We start from the raw sequence: 27,193 nt of genomic DNA, 5'->3' as shown, positions 1-27,193 counted from the left end.
CGACCCTGAACCCATGCAGCCCCAGAATTTAGGCTTCATTACCTGCACAAACGTCAGCGCGGCTTTCTGTAGCAAACATTCGGCATAACAGAGCTCTGCATGCATTTCCTCTACAAGAAAAAAGTGGAAGGGGGACAAGGAGTATATATTTTAATTAAGATTTTTTCGGACATACAAAATGCCTTTTGCCTACAGTGCACAAAGACTCCTACATTTGAAACATGGATCTATAATGTCTCACACACACACCCCATTGACTTCTTTTGTTTTAGTGCTCATCCAAGTGACTGAAACGGGCTAATTCGGCACTGAAATGAATGAACTACATCACTCCCAATTTGACAATTACACCGAAAATGGAACCGATCATTAGAGCCAAAGTCAGTGAGTGTTCCAATAGTAGGGGACACTTAGTTGATCAAAAAAACTCTAAAAAAAAACACTCCTGGCTGAGATCTGCTTTGCATTTTGGTTGAGTCCACATACTCTGAAACACACATTTATCCTGGAAAGCTAAGGCACACCTATTCACAGAGTGAACAGCGTTCTGCTTTATAAGAGGTTAAAGATTCTTCAACATCAGACATGGAAGAAGGCCTTCGTTATAAAAAGTCATGAAATCATAACAGGATGAGGGCCTTTCAGTTGGGGCAAGTTGTTGCAAGCCCCGAGCCAGGGCATGTTAATGTTACAGAAGGTAAACCTGTTGGTTCCTTTTTTCACCTTCCTATGCTTACTTTGGTCACAGGTTACACACCCGCATCTAAATATTTGCCTCCTGATATTATGAGGTGATCAACGAGGTATAGCTGCAGATAACACAATATCCTGTATGCAGCTGTTTTTCCAAACTCTATCGCTATTGTAACCACATACAAGCCATTGTAAACCAGCATTGACAAAGCCACTACTTTTACTCATGCTTAGGCCTTGTATGTTATGTTGACTTACACCGCGCACTACTACCACCCAGGGGGCAGTCTCCAGGCGCTCACGTGGCTCTGCAAGAAAGAGGACGGTGTTGATTAGTGATGGTAGAGGGATAGGATAGATCCAGAAGCAGGTGATACTGGTGTCTGTGTGTGTTGGGTAAGCATTTAACAGGCATTGGTGTTGCATGGCTGAGGACTTGCACCATTTGGCAGCTACGGCTATCATATGTTAGGATATTAGGCTTTTATACTGTGCCAAATCACCACCGTATTAGTTTAAGCACCTAGGTTTGCCGGTAGAGTGGTGTACTGTGCCCCCACTAGAGCTACCCAGCCCTTAAGTCTGCTAGAGGAAGTAAAATGAGCAAGGAGAAAATGGGAAAGCAGAAAAGGGATGCTAACAAAGAGAGGAAGTAATGAATGCACTGTGTATGTCATTCTGGTTCCGTGGACACAGGTCTTAAAAAAAAAAAGGTTATTGCCGTAAGTGTTGAGATAACTGGGTTCCATTTCAAAGGCAGATTTGATGAATTTTAAGTTAGTACACAATGTAATGTTGGATGCATGTGGGGATCGCGGGTGTGCTCAGGAAATTCTGGAAGTTTGGTGGCTTATCTGTCTGGGCGTCTCTACTTTGAACCCCAAGTCAAACAAACGGTGCAGTCAAGAATCGACTGTGGATAAAGGTGAATGTTGTTTGCAACAGAAGGCAAGGGTACGCAGTGGTCAAACATCTACAGTAAAATTGTAAATGCCTGGCAGCTTGATGTCAAAAGGTTCAAGCGTTTCTTCCATGTAAAGTCTGGCTAGATTTAATTGACAGTGAGACAGTGTGGTGCCTCACACGGAAAAAGGCAATCAGCGTAGTTAGTTAGCTTTGCAGAATGTGGATGTTACACTGTGTCTACAGAGGATGTGGATGTACGACAAATATGGTAAGTAGGGAGAGAAGGGCCAGATGTCTTGTTCTTCTCTATGCAGTGACAGTCTGCATCCTTAACAAGGGATCAAGAGAGCACACTTCTTTGTACTTGCTACATTGGCCCTCAAATGTTCAGGTTCTTTGGCCAGAAAAGCTGGGAGGGAATCAAAGCTCCTTTAAACAAGGGCGGGTTTTGAAGTGTGCCTCCTCTGTAAGCAAAGCCTTTGACCAGGGCTCCCCAGGAGATCTTGAGGCCTGTTAGGAACTTCATGAGGATGCTTAAAGTGGTGCAGGAGGCAGGGTTCATCTGCCTCCAGAGTCTGAGGCAACCCCCTTCTAGCAGGTACTCCACATAATCTAGCCTTACCTACCCGCCCTTCTCGACCTGTGCTGCAGTGACTGTGTCCCTAAACCGAGGATCATCATGAGGCTCTAAAGACCAACAAGGGCGGAGAGAGTCTGTGTACCAGCTTACATTTCAGGGTCTACTTTGAGAATGACAGCCTTTTTCCGAAACGGATTTCATTATTTGGGTGTTTTGTGGAGTGCTACCTGCCATATTATTGTTGCTTGAAACCGCTTGACATTTAACATTAATGTGAAACGTTATAAGGAAGCAGAAGATGAGGTACCATGATATGACTTGACCATCCAGTATACCAAAACCAGAATCAGATGCCAAAACATAAAATGATGTGGTGAATATTAAAATAAAATGAAATATTAGCAAAACTCAATTAAAAACAAAAAAAATCAAATTCCAACTTGGCTACATTAAGGCAACAGGGAAGCGATAATTAAAAAAAGGAAAACACAGAGTGGACCAGGGCTAGGTTTAGATATAGCGAGGAATGAAGTGGAAGGCAAGCAAGGTGTGTGTGCAGGCTGGGCAGCCACCTAAAAGGAAAGTGTACATCCAAAGAAGAATTGAGGGCAAGACTTATAGATTCTAACAGCTTAAACATGACATAACATAGCATAACACAACAGTATAGCTCACCAAACCTAGAACATAGCACACTGAAATCGTCGTAATAGATAAATAGTACCAGCAGGCACATATGGGGAAAGCAGTAAATAAGACTTGATATTTTGAGAGAGCCACAGCTCCCAAGTAAATTGCTATCTAGAGTGCTGATAGTTTTTTTTCCATAGACATAACAAATCAATATATAGGCGAAAACATAAATTAAACAATGACCGACTATCTAAGGGTGAAATGTGGGCCTCTGCTTGGTGTACACTTGGTTAATGTTCATGGTTTTTTCATACAGGATGTGAGGAAAATCAGTGGCCATTAACAAATAATTCTGAATGCTGCATTTTCCTCTCACATACTGAGTTGTAAGGTAAGTGCGGTCGATATAGAAATCACTTTTTCGCCTCCCATTGTTTTTGCCTTAAGGTATAAAAGTTAGCAATTAAGACATTTTTTTTTTACACATTTGACTAGGTTCTCATGGATAAGCTTTCAACTCAAGTGATCAAGGAATTTGAAGCAGGGGTGCATTTTAGCCTCCTCAATCTTCAATTTTTTCATCCACGACTTGGGCCTTAATCTAAGCAAGATTTTAAGTGACCCTCCTAGTTTGGGCTTTCACAGAATTCCTTATCTGTTCTATGCTGACGATTTGATCCTCATTTCAAAAACTCATTCTGGTCTCCAAAAATTATTGGACGGCCTTGAGTCATATGTGGATCTAAATCATCTACAAATTAATACTTTCAAAACTCAAATAATGATTTGCAAAAGACATTCAGGCACCAAAAGCAAACCCTTCAGTTGGCGTCTACACAATGTCTCTCTAGCTCAGGTACCCAGTTATAAATATTTGGGCACTATAGTGGCTGATACGCCTACAACTCTTGAGCTTGATTTGGCAACCACTGGCAAATTACGATCTTTAATCGCCCAAGCAAGGATTCTTATGGGCAAATTTGACAAGTTCACTGTCAGACATGTATTAACATTCTATCTCCAGAAGGTGCTCCCGATTTTGACCTATGGATCGGAAGCTCTTTCCCCCAGACCCATTGAGTGGTGGGATAAATTGGAATCATCCTTCTGTAAACAGGTTTTACATTTGCCCGTGTGCACTCCTTTGCCTCTAGTTCGTTTTGAATTGGGATCTCTTTCCAGGGCTTCCTTTGTCATCTGGAAGTACTGTGCTTTTTTTCGGAAGTGTCTCTTGTCTTTGAACCGTTTAGATATTCTGGGAAAAGTTGCAAGTCATCTACTTTTGCGAAATGAGACATTCGAGAAAATGGTGCGTGTTCGTTATGAATGCACTGTCCGACGTATCTGTGGATTTAGACTTGCTTCTATCAAATGAAAATCGTGCCAAACCCAAAATAAATGTTTAACCTATAAGGACTTCGATCGCACTTTATTTGGCCATAAGCGACTCAGAGTAATGGCAGATTATTTGGCCAAATTTCCTTGTTCAAAGACTCGCCAGAAATTTCTTCGTTTTCGTTTAAATCTCTGGCCGACTCTCCATGTTCTGGCTAGAAGGAAGCAAATTGGAGAGGCTGAGAATTGGTGTCGATTTTGTAAGAATGTCAACCAAAAAGCAACATTAGAACATTGTTTGGTGCATTGCCCAAATTTGGTCTCCATTCGAGCAAAATGTTTTGGGAAGTTCTTTGAAGAGCAAAATGTTAACATACAAAAAAACATGTGGCAATGCATTTTCTCATCCGTCTCATTGGGTGTTAAGATAGCAACTGTACAGTTTTTGGATGCAATTTTTTTATGATCTACATTTGTAAGTTTCTTTTAATTCTGTATGTCCTCTCTTGTTTTATTAATGCTGACATATTAATGTTTTGATTTTTGCTTTCCACGTATCGCATTTGTATTCTTCTTTTATTTAACTGTAAAGAAGAAAAAAAAGTCACTGTTCTTGACACTTTGTATATTGAAAGGTTGATTTTATCAATCATAAAATAAAAAAAATAAAAGATCAAGGAATTTTGTGTCTTTTACCTTAGGCCATGAGTTCGTGCCTAGTAATTAACCATATTCCCTGAAGAATGAGTGACTATGAGGAACTGAAACATGCTGGGAAATCTGCCTATCATAAAAGAATGTGATGTTGTTAGCTATTTTACTGCACACTGTTGCTATGTGCATGGCCTGGGGGACCAGTAGGAGCGGGTAGGGTATTGTTTAGTTAGGACCATAAGGAGAGAGCAAGGTTGCATTGCTTTCAGTCGATGGTGCAGTTTGGAAGTACCCTGAGCTCTACAAGCTCAAAAATGTTTGAAGTGAGATATGCTGGGTGTGCAGATGGGGAAACGCGTGCTTGCAGAGTGTTCATGGTTTGGCTGGGGGCTAGCTGGGTCATGGACTGTTAGAAGGGTTGCATTGCTTGGAGTCAGGAGAGAAGATCTTCTAAAATCAGAGTGTGTATCACTAGTGTGAGTATGCATGCAGTGAGTAAGGGAGATAAATTGATGGTTAGTTGATATGGAAAACCTGCAGGACCAATCAATGACACTATTATGTGAAAACACATGATGCTCCTGGCAGCTGCATTGTGATGAATGGTGGTGCTGATTGCACTGTGCGTCTTCGGGTCAATGTCCCTCAGCGGCTTCCATCCCCGCATTCGGACGTGACGTACATGGCATGCATTGTGCCTGTTGCCTCAGTTCCAGTTTTCCCTCTTTTGCACAGCTGACTTGAAGATGCATTATCCCCGTGGGTGTTGAAAGAAAGAGCAGTATATTAAAAAAATCACCCAGAGTGGGTTAGAATCAGAGGGCGATGAGGATTCCATGGGAAGAACATCCAGTAGAAAGAACATTATCAGGGGAAAGTCATTTGTTCTTCTAATGGATTGTGTCCTCTGTAAGAAGCTCATGGTGGCAACAGTAAAGACAGACAAGTGATCACAGTTCAAGGGTGTTTATTAAACTGTATACAGGTTGGAAAAACGCCTAATCTAAACCTAAATATAAGATGGGAGCAAGCGTCGACCATCAAATGAAAATAAGGCAGTCCTTGTGGCGTTGTGTCAAATAAAAAAGGGCCTATACTAAGAAGCCTATTGCCAAACCCTACAACTAATACAAAAAAGGGTGTGGGATGGGCTTCAAGGAAAGAAAGAAGTGTTCTCGAATAATATGTCAGGAAGCGGTAGCTAGGTTCTTCCTACCCCACATTTTGAGCATTGAGTAAAGTGGAATCTTGGAGCACAGCACACACTCGAGCTTCCCCAGCACGAGTCGACAGCTCTGTTCCAATTTATGAGGAGCCTCGATGGCCAGGTCTCGTTTCTCTTGAAAACCTCTTGCATTTGAGAGCCTGATGTATTAAAATATCTAAGCAAAGGTTCCTTTAAGAAAATGAAAGTTTGGTTCCTGGTTTTACTTAGGGTGAGGGCTCTTCACCCCTTGGTCCTCCTCTTCCGGGCGCTGACCCCTGTTCCTAGTGGTTTTGGGCGATTGCTTTTCACCCGTTTGATCTCGCTCTTCCGGGCTTGGATACTAAAACAGTTCCTTTCAATATCAAGGACTTCAGTGGTCGGTTTCCTGGTCCCGAGGGCCTCATAGCGTTAAGCATATGAAAAAACAAAGTTTTTTTTACATATTTCTCAGGTGATGGCTTCACCCTAGGGTCCCCTTCTTCCAGGCGCAGACCCCTTGTCACCTCTCAGCCTCCCTCTGCTGGGTTCACTATGGTTTCTCAAGTTCCTTCTTTCACAAATCTCAATGTCTTTTAAACAGTTCCAGTGGACATCCCTCTGTTGGGTTCACTCTTGTCAACACACTGTTTCTTGGGACTTTAGACTTCCCCTTTTTCATCAGCATCCCTCAGTCGGGTTCATTCTTGCCAACTTCACATTCCGAAATGTTTGCAGGATTCACTTCCCTTGCTTTCTCAAAATTCGTAGGTCAAAGGCTTTCGACTGTACAGGGATTTTGCTTGACCTCCTGTATGACCACTTTGACCTAACTTGGCAGCTCTCCTACAGCCTTCTGGTTTCTGTAGTTTCACTCAAACGGGAAACAACCAGAGTCTCTCAAGTTAGCACCCACGTGGTGCCGGTTCCCTCTGCAGCTGGTCTCCCCTTAACACTTTTACAGTTCTTTGAACTTAGTACAATTTGCCAGTTTGTGTCTTTCATTCACCACAGCCCAGCTCTTATCAGCTCCCCACGAGACTCACCGGCTGTGATGAACCGCTTGGCGTTCCTCATAGCTGGAGTCAAGTCCGGTAGCAGGAGTTTACCTCGCTCCCGCTTATCAGCGTCGACACGCTCTGTGTGCCACTGACATCCGTTGCAGCACACTTGGGCCATTGCCCTCGGTCTCACGATTCCCTCTGCAGAGGTTTCGTGGGTCTTCATCGGAAAGGGCAAGGTTGCGTCGATATTCACTGCCTTTCTCCTCCTCTTGAACTGCCGGACCTGGATAGCTGTCTCATTTTGCAGTCTGATTTGCTCGTATTGTTCACTCTTGATCACTTTTTACCCCTCTGGGGAAGAGAAAGGGCCGTCAGGTGTGTGCGAGTCTGATCATTTGCCTGACCTTCGTATTGGGACAGGTCAGGTAAACTGCTCCGGTGTTAGTCCGTTCTCTGGTGTGTTGCGAGAATGTGTTCGTGTCAGAAAAGGAGTGGGGGGCAGCGGTTTTGAATGTCCTACGTGGTAGGATGGGGAAAAGGTGCTGAAAGAAGGGGGATACCGCGTCTCACCCGTCGGTGTCCCACTCACAGAGGACCCCCCATCCAGGTGATCCTCCCTCACTGGTCCACCCACAGGAACTGGATCCAATAGCGATGGCCGTCTCCTGGCCACCTGGATGGCAGATCCCCGGAGACTAGCTAGGGAGACACCTTCAGGTTTCTCACCTCCCAAGGATTCCTCATCTTTGATAGACCCGCATAGCAGTTAGATAGAACGAGGTGGGACCAGTGGATGTTGTTACTGGTTTATATTGTGTAAAACCGCTTTCCCAAACCTAGAATCCGGACCCAACAAGTTGTCCAGACTGTAATGTTTTGAGTAGGTGTGTATCGAAGACCAAGTTGCAGCATTACAGATTTCTGCACTGGTACACCTCTTTGCAGAGCCTAACTGGTTGCCACTCTTCTGGTGGAATGTGCCCATAGATTTCCACTGACATCTTTTCCAGTGAAAGAATAGCATTCTGAAATACACAGAATAATCCAGAGTGACAAGGTTTGTTTAGCCACAGACTAACCCAGTCTGTGTCCATTGTAACCAACAAAAAGTTGATCATCTTGTCTGACATTTGCCAATCTGGCAATATAAAAACTCTGAGCCCTTCTTGTGTCCAGTCTGTACAACCTCTTTTCATCCTTGGAAGGAGAAGGAAGTGGATAAAATGCTGGCAAGATAATCTTGTGTGTCAGATGAAACCCGGACACCACGTTGAGAAGGAAGGAGGGACAAACCCTCAAGGCTACCTTCCCCTCGGAAATTGTAGCGAAAGGAGGTTTACATGATAGAGCCTGTAGCTCACTCACTCTGTGAGCAGAAGTGATGGTCACTAGGAAGATTGTCTTGAAGGTTAATAGCCTGAGTGGACAGGAATGGAGAAGTTCAAATGGAGCTCCCATCAAAAATGTTAATATCAAGTTAAGATCCCAAACCAGGACTATGAAAGGGACCAGTGGAAAAATATCTGTCAGGCCTTTGAGGAACTGTATGACGATGGGTATTTTAAAATAAGAGTGTTGCTCTGGTGTGCATTTGAAGATGGATTGAAGATTGGCCGTAGTCACCTGCAGCCCGTGGTGGTCCCGGGGCAACAAAAAAGAAAGCACTGCAGGTGTTATCGCAAGTGAAAGAACCAATATCTTTAGCTCTACACCAGCTGCAAAACTTATTTCAACAGCAGTGATATAGTGATTCTGCTGCTGGTCTTCTGACTGTAAGCAACACCTCATTAACATCTTCCAGGAGGTCCCAATCTTTGTATCTTAACCTCTCAGAAACCAAGGGTGAAAGATCAGCGTTCTGATTTCTGGGTGAAGAAGACGTCTCCCTCTTAGAAGAGCAAGTCCACTCTCTGGGGAAGATGGAATGGGGAGCATATGGACATGTCTAGAAATTCTGGGTACCATGTCCTCTTAGCCCAATCCCGAGCAATCGGGATGATCAACTTACCAAATGTCCTAAACCCCCTGATGGCATGAGGAATGATGGGGACTGGTGGGAACACATACGGGAATGGAAAATCCCATTCCACTATGAACACCTCACTCAGAGTGCCTCTCTGAGGAAATTCCCTGGAGAAGAACAGGTTGAATTTCCTGTTGATACTGGATGCAAACAGATCCGCTTGAGTGGTTCCCCAAAGGGTGAAGATCTCTAGAAGGACTTCCTCAGCTAACTCCCACTCATGGGAGACTGGTCTGCCTGCTCAGGGCTTCTGCTGTCGTGTTCTCTTCTCCAGCTACGTGAACAGCTGATAGAGAGATTCCATTTTGCAGTGCCCAAAACCAGAGCTGCATTGCCATCCCTGCACAGCGATAGTGACCCTCACCACCTCTTATGTTGAGGTAATGAATGGCAACTGTGCTGGCCATCATCACCAGAACGTTCTTCCCCTGTATGGAACGCAAAAAGGCCATCAGCGCCAGTCTGATTGCCCTCAGCTCCAAAACGTTTGGGTAGTTGGATTCTGATGGGGACCAAAGCCAACTGATTGCGAATCATTCATGAAGGCTCACCAGCCCATAAAGGAAGAATCTGAGATCTGGCAAGGGTTGCCAAAAAGGTTCCCCTAGCATCACATTCTCCTTGCAGGCCCACCACAATAGATCCTGCGCAACGTTGCGTCGAGACTTGAAGAAAGGCAGTAATCTCTGCCTGAGAATTGTGATCATTGAGATCTGAGGGCCCACTGGAGGGACCTCATCCTTAAGCGGGTGTCTGGCACCAGGAAAATGCAGGATGCCATGAGACCGAGCAACCTCAGAAAAATCGAAAAGCTGGTAGATGTTGGACGTTTTGAAATGTTGTCACCAGCTGCAAGATATGTTGAGCCCTTAACTCAGAAGGCAAAGCCTTCCCCAAAAAAGAATCCAGGACTGCTCCAAGGAATTGAAGCTTTAGGGAAGGTTTCATGAGGGACTTCTTGACGTTGAGGGAGAACCCAGTTTGTGGAGAGAATGGTAGGTGCTGTTGAGATGTTCCAGAGCCTGTTCGGGAGAACAAGCTCTGATCACCCAGTCTTCTATTAGGGAAAGCTGTGAATCCCTCCCCTCTTTCAACTGCCAGCAACTTGGTGAAAACCCTTGGGGCGGCGGTCAACCAGAAAGGCAGTACTCGAAACTCAAAATAAGAACTGCCAATGTTGACCCTCAGGTACTTTCTGTGCTTGGGATGTATCGGCACATGAAAGTAAGCATCCTGAAGATCAAGTGACACCAACCAATCCAGGAGCTGCAGGGCTTGGAGGATCTGCTAAGGAGTGGCCATCGTGAATCTGTCCTTCCAGAGGAACTTGTTCACGTGTCTCAGACCCAAGATGGGTCGCAGTCCTCTGTCTTTCTTGGGAACCAGAAAATAAGTGGAGTACCAACCCTAGTACAGAAACCCTTTCCACAGCACGTTTCTCCGGCAGGGAGAGAATCTCCTGCAGAAAGAACGGGTTTGGTTGCCGAAGAGATTGCTCGCTTGAGGGACAATCTGGGGGCCTTTCCAAAATGGGAGACAGTACTTTGAGTAGCTACTGTCTTCGAGATGCTGAGTCAACCTGCCACCCATATGAGTCTTGGGAGTGAAGCACTGAAAGTGGTTTAAGGTCTGGGGGGGAGAGGGTAATGATGTCTGAGCTGTTCTTCCACGGCCTCTAGTGCCAGGCAAACATCTCCTTTGCCCTCTGTGGGCAGGCTGACCTCTACCTCTGTCCAAATGAAGAGTAGAAGCAAAAAGAATGCCCTTGCCAACCCTGGGAAGTTGGATGTTGCTGTTGAGGTTGATGGATGACTGCACCAAAGGATTGTTTAGCCAACGTAGAAGCTTGCAGCTTCTCTAAACTGTCGTTAGTCTTTACCTCAAAAAGATTTGACCCATCGAAGGGCATGTCCAAAAGTCTCGACTGGACATCAGGAGCAAATCCAGATTTGTGCAACCATGTGAATCTTCTTATGGCAGCGCTCGCTCCCAGCGAGTGACCAACACAGTCTGACGCATCCAATCCCGACTGGAGGGATTGGAAATGCGGCCTCCTTACCATCAATGATGATGTTGATGAAGCCATCCCTCATTTCCCCTTCAGGAATATTTTCAGCGCTTGGGCGACCACATGACAGTGAATGTGTATTTGGCTAATGCCTAAGATGTGTTAATGGCCGCAAGCGGCATACATACAGCGGAAAACACCCTTTTTCTCAGCATGTCATACTTTTGATCATCCGTATCAGGAGGGAGGGATGAATGGATAAGCGGTTGCTTTAGATGTAGAAGTAGCTGCGTGTACCACAAAGCTCTCAGGAGTAGGATGCCTGGAGAGAAAATCGGGATCAACAACCGATGGCTTATATTTTCTTACCAACTCCTTGTTGACAGCAGGAGTGGTATCAGGCTTCTGCCAATTATCCAAGATATTCTTTTTGAGTGCAGAATGGAAAGGCAGTACAGGTTCTATGGGGGGTCCGTTGTACAGGATATCAGTATGGTCATCTTGTACTATATCCTTTGCAGGACGTCCCCAACCCAAATACTCAGTGACCTTGTTCATCATTGTCCGGCGTCTGGCAAAGCTAAAATCCACTCCTGGGGAAGTGTCTAAACCACTAGTTTCCTTAAGGCAAGTCTCGGGCGACGGGTCGGATGCCGAAGAACGATGGCGTCTTTCTTGGCATTTTCTTTGAGAAGATGAAGAATTATGCAAATTGCTCCTTGACCTCGACCGCTTAGAATATTTGGAGCGTTTCCTATGCCTTTGATGTGACTCCCTTAAACTCATGTCTTCAGAGGATTTCCTCTTCGGGAGTAGATGACAGGGATTTAGATAACGACCGACCTAGGGCCAGTTTAGACTTTCTCTCCTTCAAGGCCTTGCTGGTCATGGACTGACATGAACCACAGTCATCAAGTTTGTACTCTTTACCGAGACACCAAAGGCATATCCTGTGTGGATCTGTGATCGGCTTCTTCGAGTCACAGTCCGCACACCTCTTGAAACCAGTCTTCGAAGTAGACCTACTCAAAGAAACAAAACTACACAGTAGAAAAGAATCGCTCAGAGCGTGCTGCGCATGCGGGCAACACAGAACTGAAGCAATGGGCAGAGTGCATGCTATTTATACCAACGTCAACGTTGCGTCAGAGTACTGGGATGGAAGACTCCAAAGAACATTGACCCGACTATGCACAGAGCCCTCTGCTGTTGAAAAGGTTTCCGAAGCTGAAAGCAGGATATCTGTATATCCAATATGAGACAATCCACAGGAAGTTTGTGTTTGGCTACTTTCCATTGGTTATACATTGAAAAACCAGGCTCTTAAAGTTTTCCTGAATTTCAAGTGGTCTTGCAGTGTGCAGAGTTCCCTTGGTAGCGTGTTCCAAGGTTTGGGCAACATAATGGAGAAGGTAGAAATTCTCGGTTTATCTCTGTGCAATTTCTTCGTTTTTACTGGCGCATTGTTTCTGGATTTTAGGTCTCTTGTTATTTGGTAATGAGAGATTTTGTTTTGGATGAACTCTGCTCATTGACACCGGAGGGCTCTGTTGGCTATGCAGAGGACCTTGAAGGGATTTGTTTTTTGACTGGTAGCCAGTGCAAAGAGCTGGTATTATTATTATGTGCACTCTCCTGTCGAGTCTGAGTAGTAGTCTAGCGCCTGTGTCTGGGATCTGTTGAAGTTTTTTTGTAAGCAAGTCCGGCATTCCAGCATAAATGCTGTTGGCTTCATTGATTGAGAGAGCCCGACAAATGGTAAATGTTCTGCGAGGTGTCTCACCCACTAGTCCCTGCGGATCGTCATCCAGGTGGTCAGGACACGGCCATCGCTTTTGGATCCAGTTTCTGGGGGTGGTCCAGTGCGGAAGGATCACCTGGTTAAAGGGTGTTCGGGGAGTGGAAGTGTGCCACCAGATGGCGAGACAAGGTATCACCTTCCCTACAACAATGTTAGCTCATCCTACCAGGTAGGATACTTAGAAAGTCCCTCCCGCCCTTTTCCAACAAAAACACTTTCTCACAGGCAGCTCACTGTGAGAGATAACTGACTAACACCCGATCCGTTTACCTGGCATGTCCCAATACAATGGGCAGGCAGAGTCAGCCAATTACTGATCATTACGCACACCTGACTTCCATCACACTTCCCCCACATGGATAAAAGGCGTAGCACAAAAGCACACTCTGAGCAAGGCAAAAGCACACAAGGAAGCAGCAGTTCCAAGATGGCAGTTTAATACAAGGTGGAAGACGGCAAGACCAAAGAGGATTGAAGGGAGGGAAGTGCCCTTGACCTTTTCATCGAAAGACCGCTACTTTCATGAGCCTTCGAGAATAGGAAACGCGTGACCAGGGATCAAAGCTGAAGAATCCTGCATTGTGTGTTGATGATACCCGGGGTTCTCCTGCGTCGATAGTCAAGGCGGAGAGAATTGCTTGCTACTGTGGTACTGTCCTTGGCTCCTACAACAAAGCAGCGCCAGTGAAGTCAGCAAAGCAGGTGAGTTGGGCAGACTGATACCAGACCGGTCTGTGATGAAGCCAAGGTTGCAAGCTGCAACAATGTACAGTGAAAACTGAAGAGAACAGTGAATGAAGCGTATGTGGCAAGCAACGCGATTAAACAGATGAGGAGTGATTGGCCTTTGAACCAAGATACAATAGCGTAGACGGTAGGCATCCAGCTGAAAGGTGGCAATTGTGAAATCTAAGTGGTCCTGCACTGGGGCAAGTAAAACCCTGTGCACATTCGAAGGTCTTCGATATTTGATGAAAAAGTACATACATGAAGTTGGCCCAAGCCCGGCGGAGGGAGACTAAGGGCCTCATTACACGGAAGGCGGTAAGGGTTAACGGTCACCGGTAAGGGTACCGGTGACCGTTAACCCTTACCGCCTTATTACGAGGTCCCTTTGCGGGACCCGACCTCAACGGCTGGTTTTACCAGCCGTTAAGGAACGGGCCCGCAAAGGGACCTTGGAGGCAATTACGGTACCGCACTTTGCGGTACCGTAATTGCCGCCTTCCCCATTCCCATTAAGCCCTATGGGGGCTCAAATGGGAATGGGGAAGTGCCATGGTGAATGGGGAATTACCGCCACCACACACCTTGGAATGTGGTGGTAATTCCACCATTCACAATGGCGGACTCGGTACGGTACCGGCGGCAACCATGGCGCTAATAGTGGCATGGTTATCGCCTACCGTGTAATGAGGCCCTAAATGTGTTTAAAGGGATCTGAATGTGGCTGAGGGAGATCCGGGGTAAACTGAGTCACCCGAAAAAGAATATCCTATTCTGCGAACATTGTAAAAGGTGGATCTGAGCATGAATTAGGTGAATCCAAAGTGAAGAACATTGTGTAAAAAGGATCTAAGCCCGGCTGAGGGGAATCCGAGGGAATATTGAATCGCCTGAGAAATTGAGTACTTGTAACAATCCTAAAGAACAAAGGTACGTATTGTTTGTTGTTTACATCAGACCCTCTGAATCAAGAGACTTTGAGAGGCAAAGAGACTTTGGCACGGAAGGCCTTGATGCTAATGTTTGAACTGTGTCCTTGTGCTAAGAAAAGTCAGAGACTGTGCTAAGCGCGAGTGCCCCGCCTTGTTGTGTGCTGAAAACATGGGGAAGGGAGGCCAAAGGCCTGAATATCCTGAAATATCACTTCTTGAACACTTCTTTCTTTTTCGTAACATTGTTTCCCACACTATTTGTATTTAGAGGAAAGGATTGGCAATCGTTTTTTTAGTATAGGCATTTTTATGTTGACAAGACAACACTAGGACTGTGTTACTATTTGATGGTCGTAGCTTGCTCCCATCTGTAGTTTAAGGATTAGATGGGTGTTTTTCGAACCCTTTGTTAAGTTCAATAAACACCCTTACTTAAACTGTGGTCACTTGTGTCTGTCTTACCGTTGATGCAATGCCTTCATTACAGAGGGATTGTGAAATAGGGAGTAATCCATTAGGTTGAGCGTAGATGATAGAAGCATTTTTTGATTATTGCACTGGCTTCTGGTTCCAATTCAGTCTGTTAGCCAGTAGAAAGCCAACTGTCTTGATCACTTTAGAAGTTTTAGAGCAGTTCCCTTTTCCAAAGGCCATTTTAGAGGTGTTTCAGGTGTGGCTTATGGTGAAACCGTCATAATTTCCATTTTTATCTGGTTTGAGTTTGAGGTTGCCATCATCCATTTTACTTCATGAGGCAGTTGCTGAGCCATTTTGTAAATTACATGTGCGTTATCTGCATAGTTGTAGTAGGTAAGCGCATATGCTTTTATGGCATTCACCAGCAAGGCCAAATAGATATCAAGGAGTAGCAGTGAAAGGCTTGATCCTTGAGGAACTCATGAAGTCAGTCTGTGGGTTTCAACTGAAAGGGGGAAGTCTGTCTTGGCTTTTAATAAGGATGTCATCCATTGTACAGTGGTGTTACAGAGTCCAGTTCTTTAGCAGTCTTAACATGCTATGGTTGACTGTGTCAAAGGTTGCTGAGTTATCCAGGAGAGAGCTCCAGTGGCGTTTTCATCTGCACATAATTTGGCATCATCCCAGATGGATGTTAGTGCTGATTTAGTGCCTCTGACAGCTCTAGACCAGACTTGTGAGTTATCTAATATGAGATTTGACTGTATATGCTTCAGGTTCCGACTGTAAATGTAGCTTTCTAGAATTTTGGCAGGGTACTATGTATATGGTTGAGATAGGTTGGTAGTTGGTGGGGCCTTTGTGTCCAGCTAATTTGTTTTAGAAGCAGTTTGATTTAGGTGGTCTTAAACGCTTTTGGTATAATTCCTGTTTCGAGTGAGCAGTTGAACGGTTTGCAGAAATAGCCTGCAGGTGTTTCATTGGTTAGAATCTGTTGATAGATACCTAGGAGGCAGCGATCCATCTGAGAGCTTACTTTTTGACCCTTCTTAACATTTCTACCAAATCTGGCTCACATAGTGCTTTAAAGCCTATGACTGGAGAGGTTGCTGCCATCAGTGAATGGATTGTGGTTTTCGCTCCTTAATGCTGTGTTGACTCTTGTTTATTTATAAGAGCACAGACAAAGCATTAGGGTTACTTTTGTACGTTTTGTATTTATTTTTTATGCAGCAAGCGTTGTGGCTACAGTTTCAGGGTAGGAATTGTAGTCCACACGCATTACGATTTCCATTGGCTGACAAACACCCAATGGAAATACTGTTACCATGCAAGGCACGTTGTAGTAGTGGAATTAACTAAAATAAATAACTGCCTTGCATTAAAACAGTATTTCCATTAGCTGTTTCTCAGCCAATGGAAATCATAATCACGTAACGTGTGTGGGTGGAGTGATGGGCACACAGCGCCACATTCACACATCTGCGTTGCTGAGCCCAGGTAACAGCCTGCATGAGCCAGCAGCTCAGCCCAGCCCAGGTTCACAGTGCTACGTGCAGTGCACACCGAGGCCTAGTTTTCCTTGCCTCCAGCAATGGGAAGTACTGCCTGGCATATTTTGCGACGTATGTTTGCGGCATGCAGTGCTTTTGAGCCTCTGAGATACTGCTGGCCAGATACACCGAAACTCAAGTATCTGGCCAGCAGTATCTTGAAGGCTCAAAAGCAGCGGGGGCTGCCTTAATGTTTGAACATTCCGCCTCGGGAGGGAGGGTACAATTTGCATCACTTTTTGAAAAAAAACCTCCCGTGTGTACTGTTCAAATTGCGTCACAAAAGGAATGAATTCCCACATGATTTTACCGCATGTGGGAATGAATTCCTTGTCAAAATGGCTAGGCAACACAATCACGCCATCCACACCCGGAAACGCAGCACAGCAGGTAAAATGCCTGGGGCTCTATCCAGTTTTTTTTTTTGCAACTGATAAGTGCTAACCTGGACGAGGCAAAACAGCCCTTGGGAGGTGTCCGTGCCACTGTCGGAGGAAGGCCAGCTGCGGGAGTGAATTTTCCGAGCGCATAACACAATAGCCCACCAGATACAAGACACTGTGGGCTTTACAGCAGACACCATGAGGTCAATTCCCTTCCCGGTTCCTACCCCATGGCCTTCAGCTCAGCTGGAGTGATCCAAGTACCGGCGCACCGGCCACCCAAGGGCGCTGGGAGAGGAGGGACCGGGCCCCCTCTAGTTCTTCATACTTTAAGATTGTGCTCACATTGCGTTTTTTCAATTAGGTTCACCTTTGGGTGATCACTTTTCCCCATTTTATCTGTTGAATGGGATTATGCTTCTTTCATTAACACAGAAGTAATGAATGTGCATTGCAGAGATAAGCTGCCATATGTATAGGGCACAACACTGCACAGGCAGCATCAATCATTAACACAGAAGTAATGAATGTGTATTACAGAGATACGCTGGCATATGTATTGGGCACACTGCACAGGCAGGATCACTCATTAACACAGAAGTAATGAATGTGTATTACAGAGATAAAATGGCATATGTATTGGGCACACTGCACACGCATCAGCAATCATTAACACAGAAGTAATGAATGTGTATTACAGAGATGTGATTCCATATGTATTGGGCACAACACTACACAGGCAGCCTCAATCATTAACACAGAAGTCATGAATGTGTATTACAGAGGTAAACTGGCATATGTATTGAGCACACTGCACATGCTCAGGCAGCACCAATCATAATTTGTAAAGGACAATGTTGGCTTAAATTGGGAACAGCCAGGATAGACATGTTGCTACAGAGGCATATTTTGGGCACAACCAGAATCACAATGTGTTACATCAGTGACAGTGCTGTCTTACACTGTGGACACATAGATCATTAAAATGTTTTGTGTTGTAAAATGTTCTCGTCTGCTGTTGGTGACATGGAATTTTCATGTTCCCCTTTAGAACTGATTATAAACGTATGGCTTTTTGGTCCGTTTTTCTGCTGTAAAATGCACCATTTCAACCCCATATTTGAAAAGAAATTCTCGGAGGGGGGACCCTGCAAACCCTCCCTAGATCCATAGCTATCTCGCTACGCTCGGTCGCCCCCACTATTTCAGGAAAATATTAACACATACACACTGAAAGAAATCACACGCAACTGACCTCGGATCATTTGATGGAGGGGCTCCCTCAGATACTCACTGCCCCTGACACCAAAAGCTATCTTTGGGACTGCATGGCGCATCACTGCCTGTGATGCTATTGTGTCAAAGGTCACACAATATCGCTTTTTAATATACTGCTTTGGGTGAGGTTGTTGACTTTTGGCTCGCCGGCCCACTGGGTGACAAAAAGTTAATGCTTCGGCCCCACATTCGAAAAGGTTGGACAAGCCTGCTGCTCTAGTAGAATAACAAGACTGATAGATTCTCTGGGAATCAAGTCATGAACAAAAATATTTAAGGTGTTTGGTTGTTCGTAAACAGCGCTGTATATGATTTGTGTGTATACTTTTGAATATAAGAATAGAGTGGTATAATGTTCATGATCCAGGTGTAGGACAAGCTTGTGGTCAGCTAGGACATTTATTAGGACAGAAATGTATCACGGTTTGGAAAAAGAAAATGAGTAAAGAGAAAACTGACGCATATTATTCAAGTGGGAAGTGCATTAGGTTGAAGGAGCGCTTTGTCTTTGTTATTTGCGTTTGTCAGAGGGTGCTCCTAGCCTTTAGATCAACCAGGGCCCTGTTATTTGTTTATGGAATGTTAGTATTGTCCGTCACTGTACAGATTCCGTTATGACCAGTTGGCACAGCAGTGACAGATTTCATTATGCCCAACTGAGACAGCACTAGCAGGTTCAATTATACCCATTTATCAAAATAAGGTCAGGTCTAATTTTCTAGCAATAGATGGGCATGGGATCCATGGTTGTTCCCCCTGCCTTGCCGTGTGGACACCAGTCCCTCCCACTTACCATGCCTCTCTGCTTTTGACAGCAAGGCTGTGAAGCACCCAGCTGGTCAGCCCTGTAGCAGCCAATAGTGATTGGATGCACAAGGAATATGACGGAAACAGTAAGCCAGAATACATGAATATGCATTATTTTGGCCAGGAAGGAGCTTCAAAACGTTTAAAAATAACTCTACCCGTTTCATCCCAGTTCATGAATTCCATAAGCAACGCTAAGGGTATGCTTCCTAGGTCTCGCGTGATAGGTTAAAATTGCAATTTTAACCTAAAATCGAGGCACCACATCCTTACATCAATTTACATGATTTTCCATTTTCTCTCTAACAAAGCACATTTTGCAAACACAAACGTGGGATTGGGAAATCCCCCAATTGTTCACACCAGTGTCTGATGGTAGAGCTGGATACGTTGCCAGGCATGCTAGGTTTACGGAAGTTCACAGCTTTGCAACTCCAAAAGCAAGCTCCTTTCACAGCATTGTCTCCTTTACGTTCGCACACAGAGATTCAGAATTATTACATTTATACTAGAAATCAAATTTAATAACATGATTGCTGGTCCCATTTTCTTTTTCTTTTTTTTTTTTTAAGGAAAAGCAGACATGTACTTTTTTCCTATTCCACAAAGCTCTTAATGGTCTTGCTCCTCAGTATCTGGTCGACTGCATCCATGCATCCTATTCTTCCCGCCACGCCTCCTCTGAACCAACCACACTGTTCCATCTGACTCCTCTCGCTCCCACCCTCTCTATACTCATCCCACTTTACTGGAACCTGCTGTCCATCACAATCACAGTCAGCCCAATGAAATCTCAGCTTAAACTTCACGTCTTTGCCAAAGATGGAGCTCCCTGCCGCCCCACCCGACTTCCCATGCCCATCCTCCCTACATGACCTCACCACTCCCCACCAGTTCCTCGCAATGTTGCATATGTGTGCAGTACTACTCGTGTGTTTGCAGCATTTGCTCTCCGAGGTTCAGTTTTTTTTTTTCTTTTCTTTTTTCCTTGGTCTATCTCCCACTTTGTTCCACCCTCAATCTGGCTCAGCACTTGTCATCTTTGTGTTATTGTACAGGTATATTACAGGCAACACTTAATCCATCTATAAATGCGTTATAAGTCATCTAGGTTGCAAAATTGACATTCCCATTTCTCAAATAAACATTAATACCATAGCATAGGTTAGGAACAATATTTTGATATAAACTACGGAGTGATAAGAACTAATTAGGAATAGCACAAGGAAATCGTTATTAACCTCCTCTAAGCTAGTAAGAAGGTTTGGAGTACAGTCAATAACTACTGTTATTGACTGCATTTTGAACATTCTGTCTTCAGAAGCCGACACGGAAACAACAATCCGTCTTCAGAAGCTGACAGGGAAACAACAATGTAATTTACAAGCAATATTTTATTTCAACAAGTCACCTTCTCTCTGGCAGGATTTTTTTTTTCAGCAACATCCAATATGACACGAAAAAAAAAAGAGAAAACATTGGAAAATGTTTTCACTTTCTTATAGAGAAATAGTTCACTTTTACATGCTTGCTCGTGTTAACCCTGTTCCATTTCAAATAAGTTGCAATTAAAATGCTTAACATTATGAAGACAACCATGTTATTTAAATACTACAAAATAAAACCACTTTTAAATGTATTAACTCAGTTTGTCTATTTACTTTACTCGCACAAAGTAAAATGTTGTATTTCACCACAAACACTCCAAAACATGGATTGCTTCTACCACCACGTGCTAATATCCTTATAAAACTCGGGAGTGGTCATAATGACCCTTCCATAATGACACTTCCCCAAATTACAACCTGGCGACAGGTCATTATCCCACAATAACGACCCGTCCTCATTCTGTAAGGCTATAAAACAACCGTCCCAGAAAGGATCGCACATCGTCAATATTGGAATTCTTTTTGGATAGCTATTGGCAAAGGTTGGGATTTCATGGAAAAATTGGTGGCGGTTTTGCCCATGGAGATTTGATGCGACTGTATCCAATTGAGGGCTATTGGGAATCTGAATCAGAAACAGTGCAAACCACCCAGGAAGGCGTGCAGTGTCTGCTAGCAGACACATCACCTTGCCTATGGGAGAGCGAGTGAGGGACACAGCAATGCGCAAAAAGTAACTCTCCACCCTATATTCACCCAAAGGCAAACTTATATCCGACTGCCTTAAGCTACACATGCGGGCAGGACCCGGGCAACGGTGGCTCATACAGTCCACCAGCAGAACTCTGCGACGCATAGGTCCGCTCTGGATGTTTAAACCAGAGACCATATGCTGGAAGCAATCAACCAGTTGATCCATCAGAGATTGCACAAAGCTTAAGTGGCATCTAATTCTCTACAAGCACCAGTGAGACATGAAATGTTTCACGGTTTCTGATAGGAGGGGTGGTTTGATAAAATGTTGCGCACGTCAGCTGTGTGAAAAAAATAGAAGACTAGACTAATGCATGCATTTCTGGTTTGCGCGTGCATGTTTATTCCACTGTAGATAGAGGAGTGTGTAATGGCCCACTTTAGTAGAGCGCTGCCCTTTACCTGAATGAATAGTGAAATACATGGCATTGCAAGGTCTCTAAAGAAGTCCGATATTGGGTCTCGTGGTGAAGAAGAGGCGAGTTACTCTGGATTGTCTAAAATGGTCAACAAATATGCAGTGGTCAGAAATACTGGGCATTGAGATGCATTCAGCCTCAAGAATGATACATACAGGTGGTGGGAATGGTTTATAGTCATTGCATCGAATGCAATAGCATCAAATGCCATCCCAGAGAGAAAAAAGCATCGAAAAAAAAACACTGAATGCATTTTTTCCATGTTTTTTTTTAATGGGGGGTCCCCCCAAACCCACTTTGTTAACCTTTAAAACCAAAACCTTTACCTTAAAAAAAAAGCATTTGATGCTTTTTTTTCGATGCTTTGTTTTCTCTGGTAGGCATTCGATGCCATTTCATTCGATGCAATGACCAGATCCCGTGAGGGAATAAGTGGTCATCAACAATAATTAACTGGGGGCTCACTTGCTTTAATGCAAACAGACTCGTGCACATTATAAATAATAAAACAAACTTGGTTTAGGTATTTACCATTATCAGAAAGGTGGTTAATCAAAAAAGTGGTCGCTGCTATAAGACCACGTCAAATGAAGAAACCCTGCTCCCTACAGAGGGTATCCTTTTGCTAGTCCATACACACAACCCCCTCTGGGCAATTGTGATTGTTTAAGCGCAAACACAGCCCTGAAATCCTGGCAGATGTGTTTCCATGGATTGTTTGCAGTGCGTACTGCAAACAATCGTACAGGCCTCACAGCATGTGCGTGCATTTAAGGCTTCTACATGGATTCCAATGTAATCCTCCAACTTCTGGCAGGTGTAAAAAGCTGGCAGATCGCATCGGAATCCAATGCATTTACGCCACCAACAATATCGGGTGTGTACAGCAGAGCAGATGCGAGACGTGGAGCCGGTAATTCGGTGCACGCCTCTGCTCTACCATACACATTGGAGTTGGTAAAAAGCATGTGTGAAAGTCTTAAGCATGCCATTTACGAACGTCATTTAAAATGATCCCAATACAGGCAATTGTGCAAAAGATGCAATCACCCAAAGCTTGCAATCATGCCTTCTCATTACCCGGGCTTTGCCCTTTTTTTGTAAATTAAGTGATTCATGTAGAAATACACTACATGCTGTAAGCCAGTGTTTATTACCGAGGCGCATCCTATGATCTTGCACGGTTCAATTTAGAGACCTCATTATTAGCGGGTCACAATTCTTTTCAGAACAACCAAATACCTTCCTTTTAGCACATACTCAAGAGAGGTTGACTTGTTACTCAACCTTTCGTTGTGGATATTGTCCTTCCAGAGTAGCAGCCCCACAGAACTGCATGGACAGAGCTGCTCTACTGCGAGAACATGCTGTCTCGACCTCATCCCCGGGACGGCCGAGGACTCATAATTTACTGTCAGAAAACGGGTGGACAATACTCTCCACATTGTACTGTGGCTATCTACTTACGGACGTTGTCGATAACAATGCGGAGAGTGCGTGCACACTAGTTAAATCATGTTTAACGGGAATCCACCAAGTGGAGACTGCTTTGCGTTATTCGAAATGGATTCAGCAACTATGCTGCTCTGCATTCAAGCGAGCCTCTGTAATTTGAATTGAAAATGGTGATGCCGGCCACTGCTGCTAGGCTACAAGTCACAGATGAACATTCAGCTTTATTAGAAGGAAATGTAGAATTTCTGAAAAACGCATGAATGTGTAATTTGCTATTACGCCGAAATGTTTGTACATGATTATTCAAATGCACATTATCAATACCAACAGGTTAACACGCAGAGTGTTAGGAAGCATGGACTTCAATACTTCTCCTCCTTACATACCAGACTCTCAAACCTTCCTGCAGGTCCAGGGTTTCCAAGGCAATGGCGCCTCATGGTGGCAACTCAACATTCAACTTTGCACAAGCCACGACAGCTGTGCCATAAACTAAGTCATCAAAATTCCTTGCAACTGCACCCACAAACTGACTAAATCTTGGTTCCAGAGGTGCCAGTTCCCTTGTAAGGTTATCCATCCGGAAGGCCTCAAAATGTGCACTCGCCATTAGTCATTGTCTTGTGATAATTGGGAAGAGAGGTAGAGATTGACCTTACAGGACAAAGGAGTAGTTTCTTACATCTAACTCCATTTCTCCAGAGTTGGTATCTTTCATGGATTCAAATGCTGTGAAATATTCCCCGTCAGGCTGGGAAAACCCGGTAACTTTAAAACTGTAGTTTTCCTATGGAAAAAACATTGACACCTCGAGTGTCCCATCAACGTTTTTGTGGGTGCTTTTGGCAGCACCAATGGGAAGTCCAGTGTATAGCTCCGCCCCGCAGCTTCCCCTCAGATTTGAACCTATGCAAAAGGAGGGTGTCCTAGAAAGGATGTTTGCCTGAGGGGGGAGGCTGGTGGGTGCACATGAATCCATGAAAGATACCAACGCTGGAGAAATGGAGTTACAGGTAAGAAACTATTCCCTTCTCCAGCATTGGATCTTTCATGGATTCACATGCTTTGAATAGATTTTGTAGCAGTATAAATGCTTGGTGTACATCAGGCAAACAGGAAGTAAACCTTAAATAAACATGAACCTTAAAGAAAAGCATACAACCGTAAGGTAAAAAAACAGGAGCAAACCCCGGACGCTGAACGGGCTTACCTTACTGGAACAGTCAGAGGACTGCTCACCCCACTTGCACATCTTCGGCATGTTGCTGGTGTAAGCAGTAGTGCCTGATGAAAGTGTGAGGCACTACCCATGTTGCTGCCTGGTAAATGTCCCTGATGGTTACCCGCGCCCATAAGGCCACTGATGCTGCAGTTGATCTCGTCGAATGAGCTCTGGAAGCTGATTGTAATGGTTTGTTAGGCTTTGAGTGGCAGAAGGATATTGTTGATGCCACCCATTGCGAGATACCTTGTTTAAATTGACTTCCCTTTATTGGAAGGGCCGAAGGCCACAAAGAGCTCATTAGAGGATCTAAACGTTCTTGTGCGGTCCAAGTAATACTTCAATGCTCTCTTAACATCTAGAGAACGCAGAGCCTTCTCAGCTGGAGATGAGGCATTTGGAAAGAAGGTTGGAAGAGTAATTGATGCATTTTTATGAAAATCCGATAGGATTTTAGGAATGAAAAGCGGGTTCGTATAGAGAACCATCTTGTCTCTCATGAAGCGCAGATATGGTGGATCAGTGACCAAGGCCTGGAGTTCCGACACCCGCCTAGAAGACGTAATTGGCATCAGAAAAATCACCTTCCAAGTGAGGAACTTAATGTCAGCTGTTGACGGGCTCGAAAGGAGGTTTCATTAGGGCTGCCAGAACTAGGTTAAGACTCCATACGGGAGGAATCCTTTTTCTTGGGGGGAATGTTCGAAAGAGACCCTTCAAGAAATGCTGCATTAGTCTGTCGCTGTATAGCAGGGTAGAAGATCTTTTATGTGTAAATCTTGATATCGCTGACACGTGTAGCTTGATAGAAGACACCGCTAGACCTTCTTTTGCTAACAACAAAAGATAAGGAAGGAGTTGTTGAGGTGTTATGTTAATGGCTGTAGATTAGGTTGTTGTGTACACCAAGCACAAAATCTCTGACACATGAGATGTTGGTGGATGGACCTCTTACAACTGCCAAGATGCGACAACAGTCTTGATGGATATTTAGATTTCCGAATTCGGGTTGGTCAGGAGCAATGCCGTCAATTTGAGGAAGTCTGGACTGTGATGTAATACCATCCCATTGTTCTGAGACAGGAGATTCGGCTGGGATCCAAGGTGATTCGGATTGTCCACTGCCAGATAAAGTAGGTCGAAGAACCAGATCTGCCTGGGCAAGAACGGGGCCACCAGGATGATCTTGCAGAGAGCCTTGCAAATCATGTGTATAGTTTTCCTTATGAGAGGAAAGGGGGGAAACGCGTAGGCAAACATTCCGTTCCAAGGGAAGGAGAATACGTCTTTTGCTTTGCAGAGATGCGAGTGATCTGGCTGTGTCTGAATCAGCTTTCAAGGCATTCAGAGATTTGTCTATTTTTTCACCAAAAAGACTTTCGCCCTCGCACGGCATATCCACTAACTTGTGCTGTACCTCTTGGCAGAAATCCATACAGCGAAGCCAAGCTTGGTATCTGAGAACCACTCCGTTGTTAATCTGATTGAAGCCGATTTCGGGCAGTTCTACAGATATGTTTATGTTGTGATTTGATGCCTCTTGCCCCTCTCGCACCAAAAGCATAGCTTCCTTTCTTTGCTGTTCTGTTAGGTGGTCTAATAGTGTGGCTAGCTGATGCCACATTTACCGGTCGTATCTTGCAACAACAGATAAAGAGTTAGCTGCGTTTACAGTTATTGCCCCTATGGTAAGTACCTTATTCACAAAGGCATCTAACTTACGGTTGTCATTGTCTGGGGGCGTAGGACACTTGGGTTGTGTGCACGCTTTCCGGGTAGCTGCAGCTGATCCGACAGACTCTGGCGTGTGTTGTGATATAAGGCATTTTGGAGTGGACTCTGGAGCCTTACGTTTCTTTTCCAGTCGACCTTTAAATGCCAGTTCCGTAAAGGGACGCTTCATAGTGCGGAGGCCTTCCTGCCACACATGATCAAGGATTGGAACGGAAAAGACAGCCTTTCTCCTCTTTCCCATATGATCAAAGAGGAAGCAATCCTTTTTTTCTTCTTCTGGGATTAGGCCGAACTCCTATATCGTCAGGGGGGGATGGCTGAGCAGGGCTGCCTGGCGCATCCTGGTCTAGGTCCGTGTCCCATGTGTCCGCTCTTCTCGGGGAATAGGAGACAGTGGAAAGCATGTCTTGTGGAGCAGTGTCTAGGTTAGTGTCTACCAGTTCACCTTCTTCCTGTTCTCTCTGTCGTGGACTAAATGTTGTAGGAGGAGGAGGCCTGGAAAGGGATTGCCTTCTAGGGCAAGCTCCATGGTCTTGAAAATAACCAGAAGTGTCCTTTTGTCGATGTGTCACCTGTGGGTCTCCATATGGTTGGACTGTTGGAGCCTGAGGTAGTGGATGTCTGGCATCCAGCTGACCGAGTAGAGACTGAAGAGTGGACAGGACTTGCATAGATAGTAAGGAATGAGTGTTTAAAAGAGGATACTGTGATGGAAACCTCCTATGTCTGCTGACGGCGACTTTAAAGAAGGTGTTTGAGATCCTCGCTGCAGGCCAAGCACAGAAGGATCTGGAAAAGGTGGCTCTGAACCTCATTCTTCAGTATCCGATTCAAAAACCACTTGACAATCGTAAGGGGATGCCTCAAAAGCTGATGTGATTTTGTGTTGCAGAATCTCTTCAGGTAACACGGTTGGAGACCTTTCCGAGGGAGCTTAGTCGAGTGTCCTGGGTCCAGATGGGTTTTTTAATATACCCTTGGGGGATAGTACTTCTGTCTCCATTTCTGAACACCTTGGCCCAGTAGACAATGGATGTGTCTGCTTTGTCGCCAGGGATTTTTTCTTCATCGTCGACGGGGTGGTCATCGACGGGTTGGTCGTCGTCGAGGTGGTAGTAGTCAACAAGGTAATCGTCATTGAGGAAGTCATCAATGGGAGTTGAGACATCGATGGAGCCAAGACCATCAGTGACGACGTTGTCATCATGTTTGACGCCGTCGATGGTGAAGTAGACGAAAGCTTAGACGACGATTTGGACGTCCTGTGGTGTTTTGAGGAAGACTTGTGTCCGGAAGAAGACCTAGG

The 27,193-nt window shown here is 44.7% G+C and overlaps 1 protein-coding gene across 5 annotated transcripts in view; it reads right to left on the bottom strand.

The window, feature by feature from the left end:
- Nucleotides 1-27,193, bottom strand: part of TTC39B (tetratricopeptide repeat domain 39B) — a 906,668-nt gene that overhangs the window by 220,899 nt on the left and 658,576 nt on the right. For all 5 annotated transcript variants that reach the window (XM_069626054.1, XM_069626053.1, XM_069626052.1 and 2 more), the window contains one exon: nt 43-110. In XM_069626054.1, the coding sequence (XP_069482155.1) occupies nt 43-110 (68 nt within the window). The remainder of the gene's footprint in view (nt 1-42; nt 111-27,193) is intronic.

This window comes from Ambystoma mexicanum, chromosome 6p (assembly GCF_040938575.1).
Source record: "Ambystoma mexicanum isolate Mex_15411 chromosome 6p, UKY_AmexF1_1, whole genome shotgun sequence".
NCBI lineage: Eukaryota > Metazoa > Chordata > Amphibia > Caudata > Ambystomatidae > Ambystoma > Ambystoma mexicanum.
The sequence above is the reverse complement of the archived record's forward strand: the minus strand, read 5'-3'. Positions and strand labels throughout refer to the sequence as shown.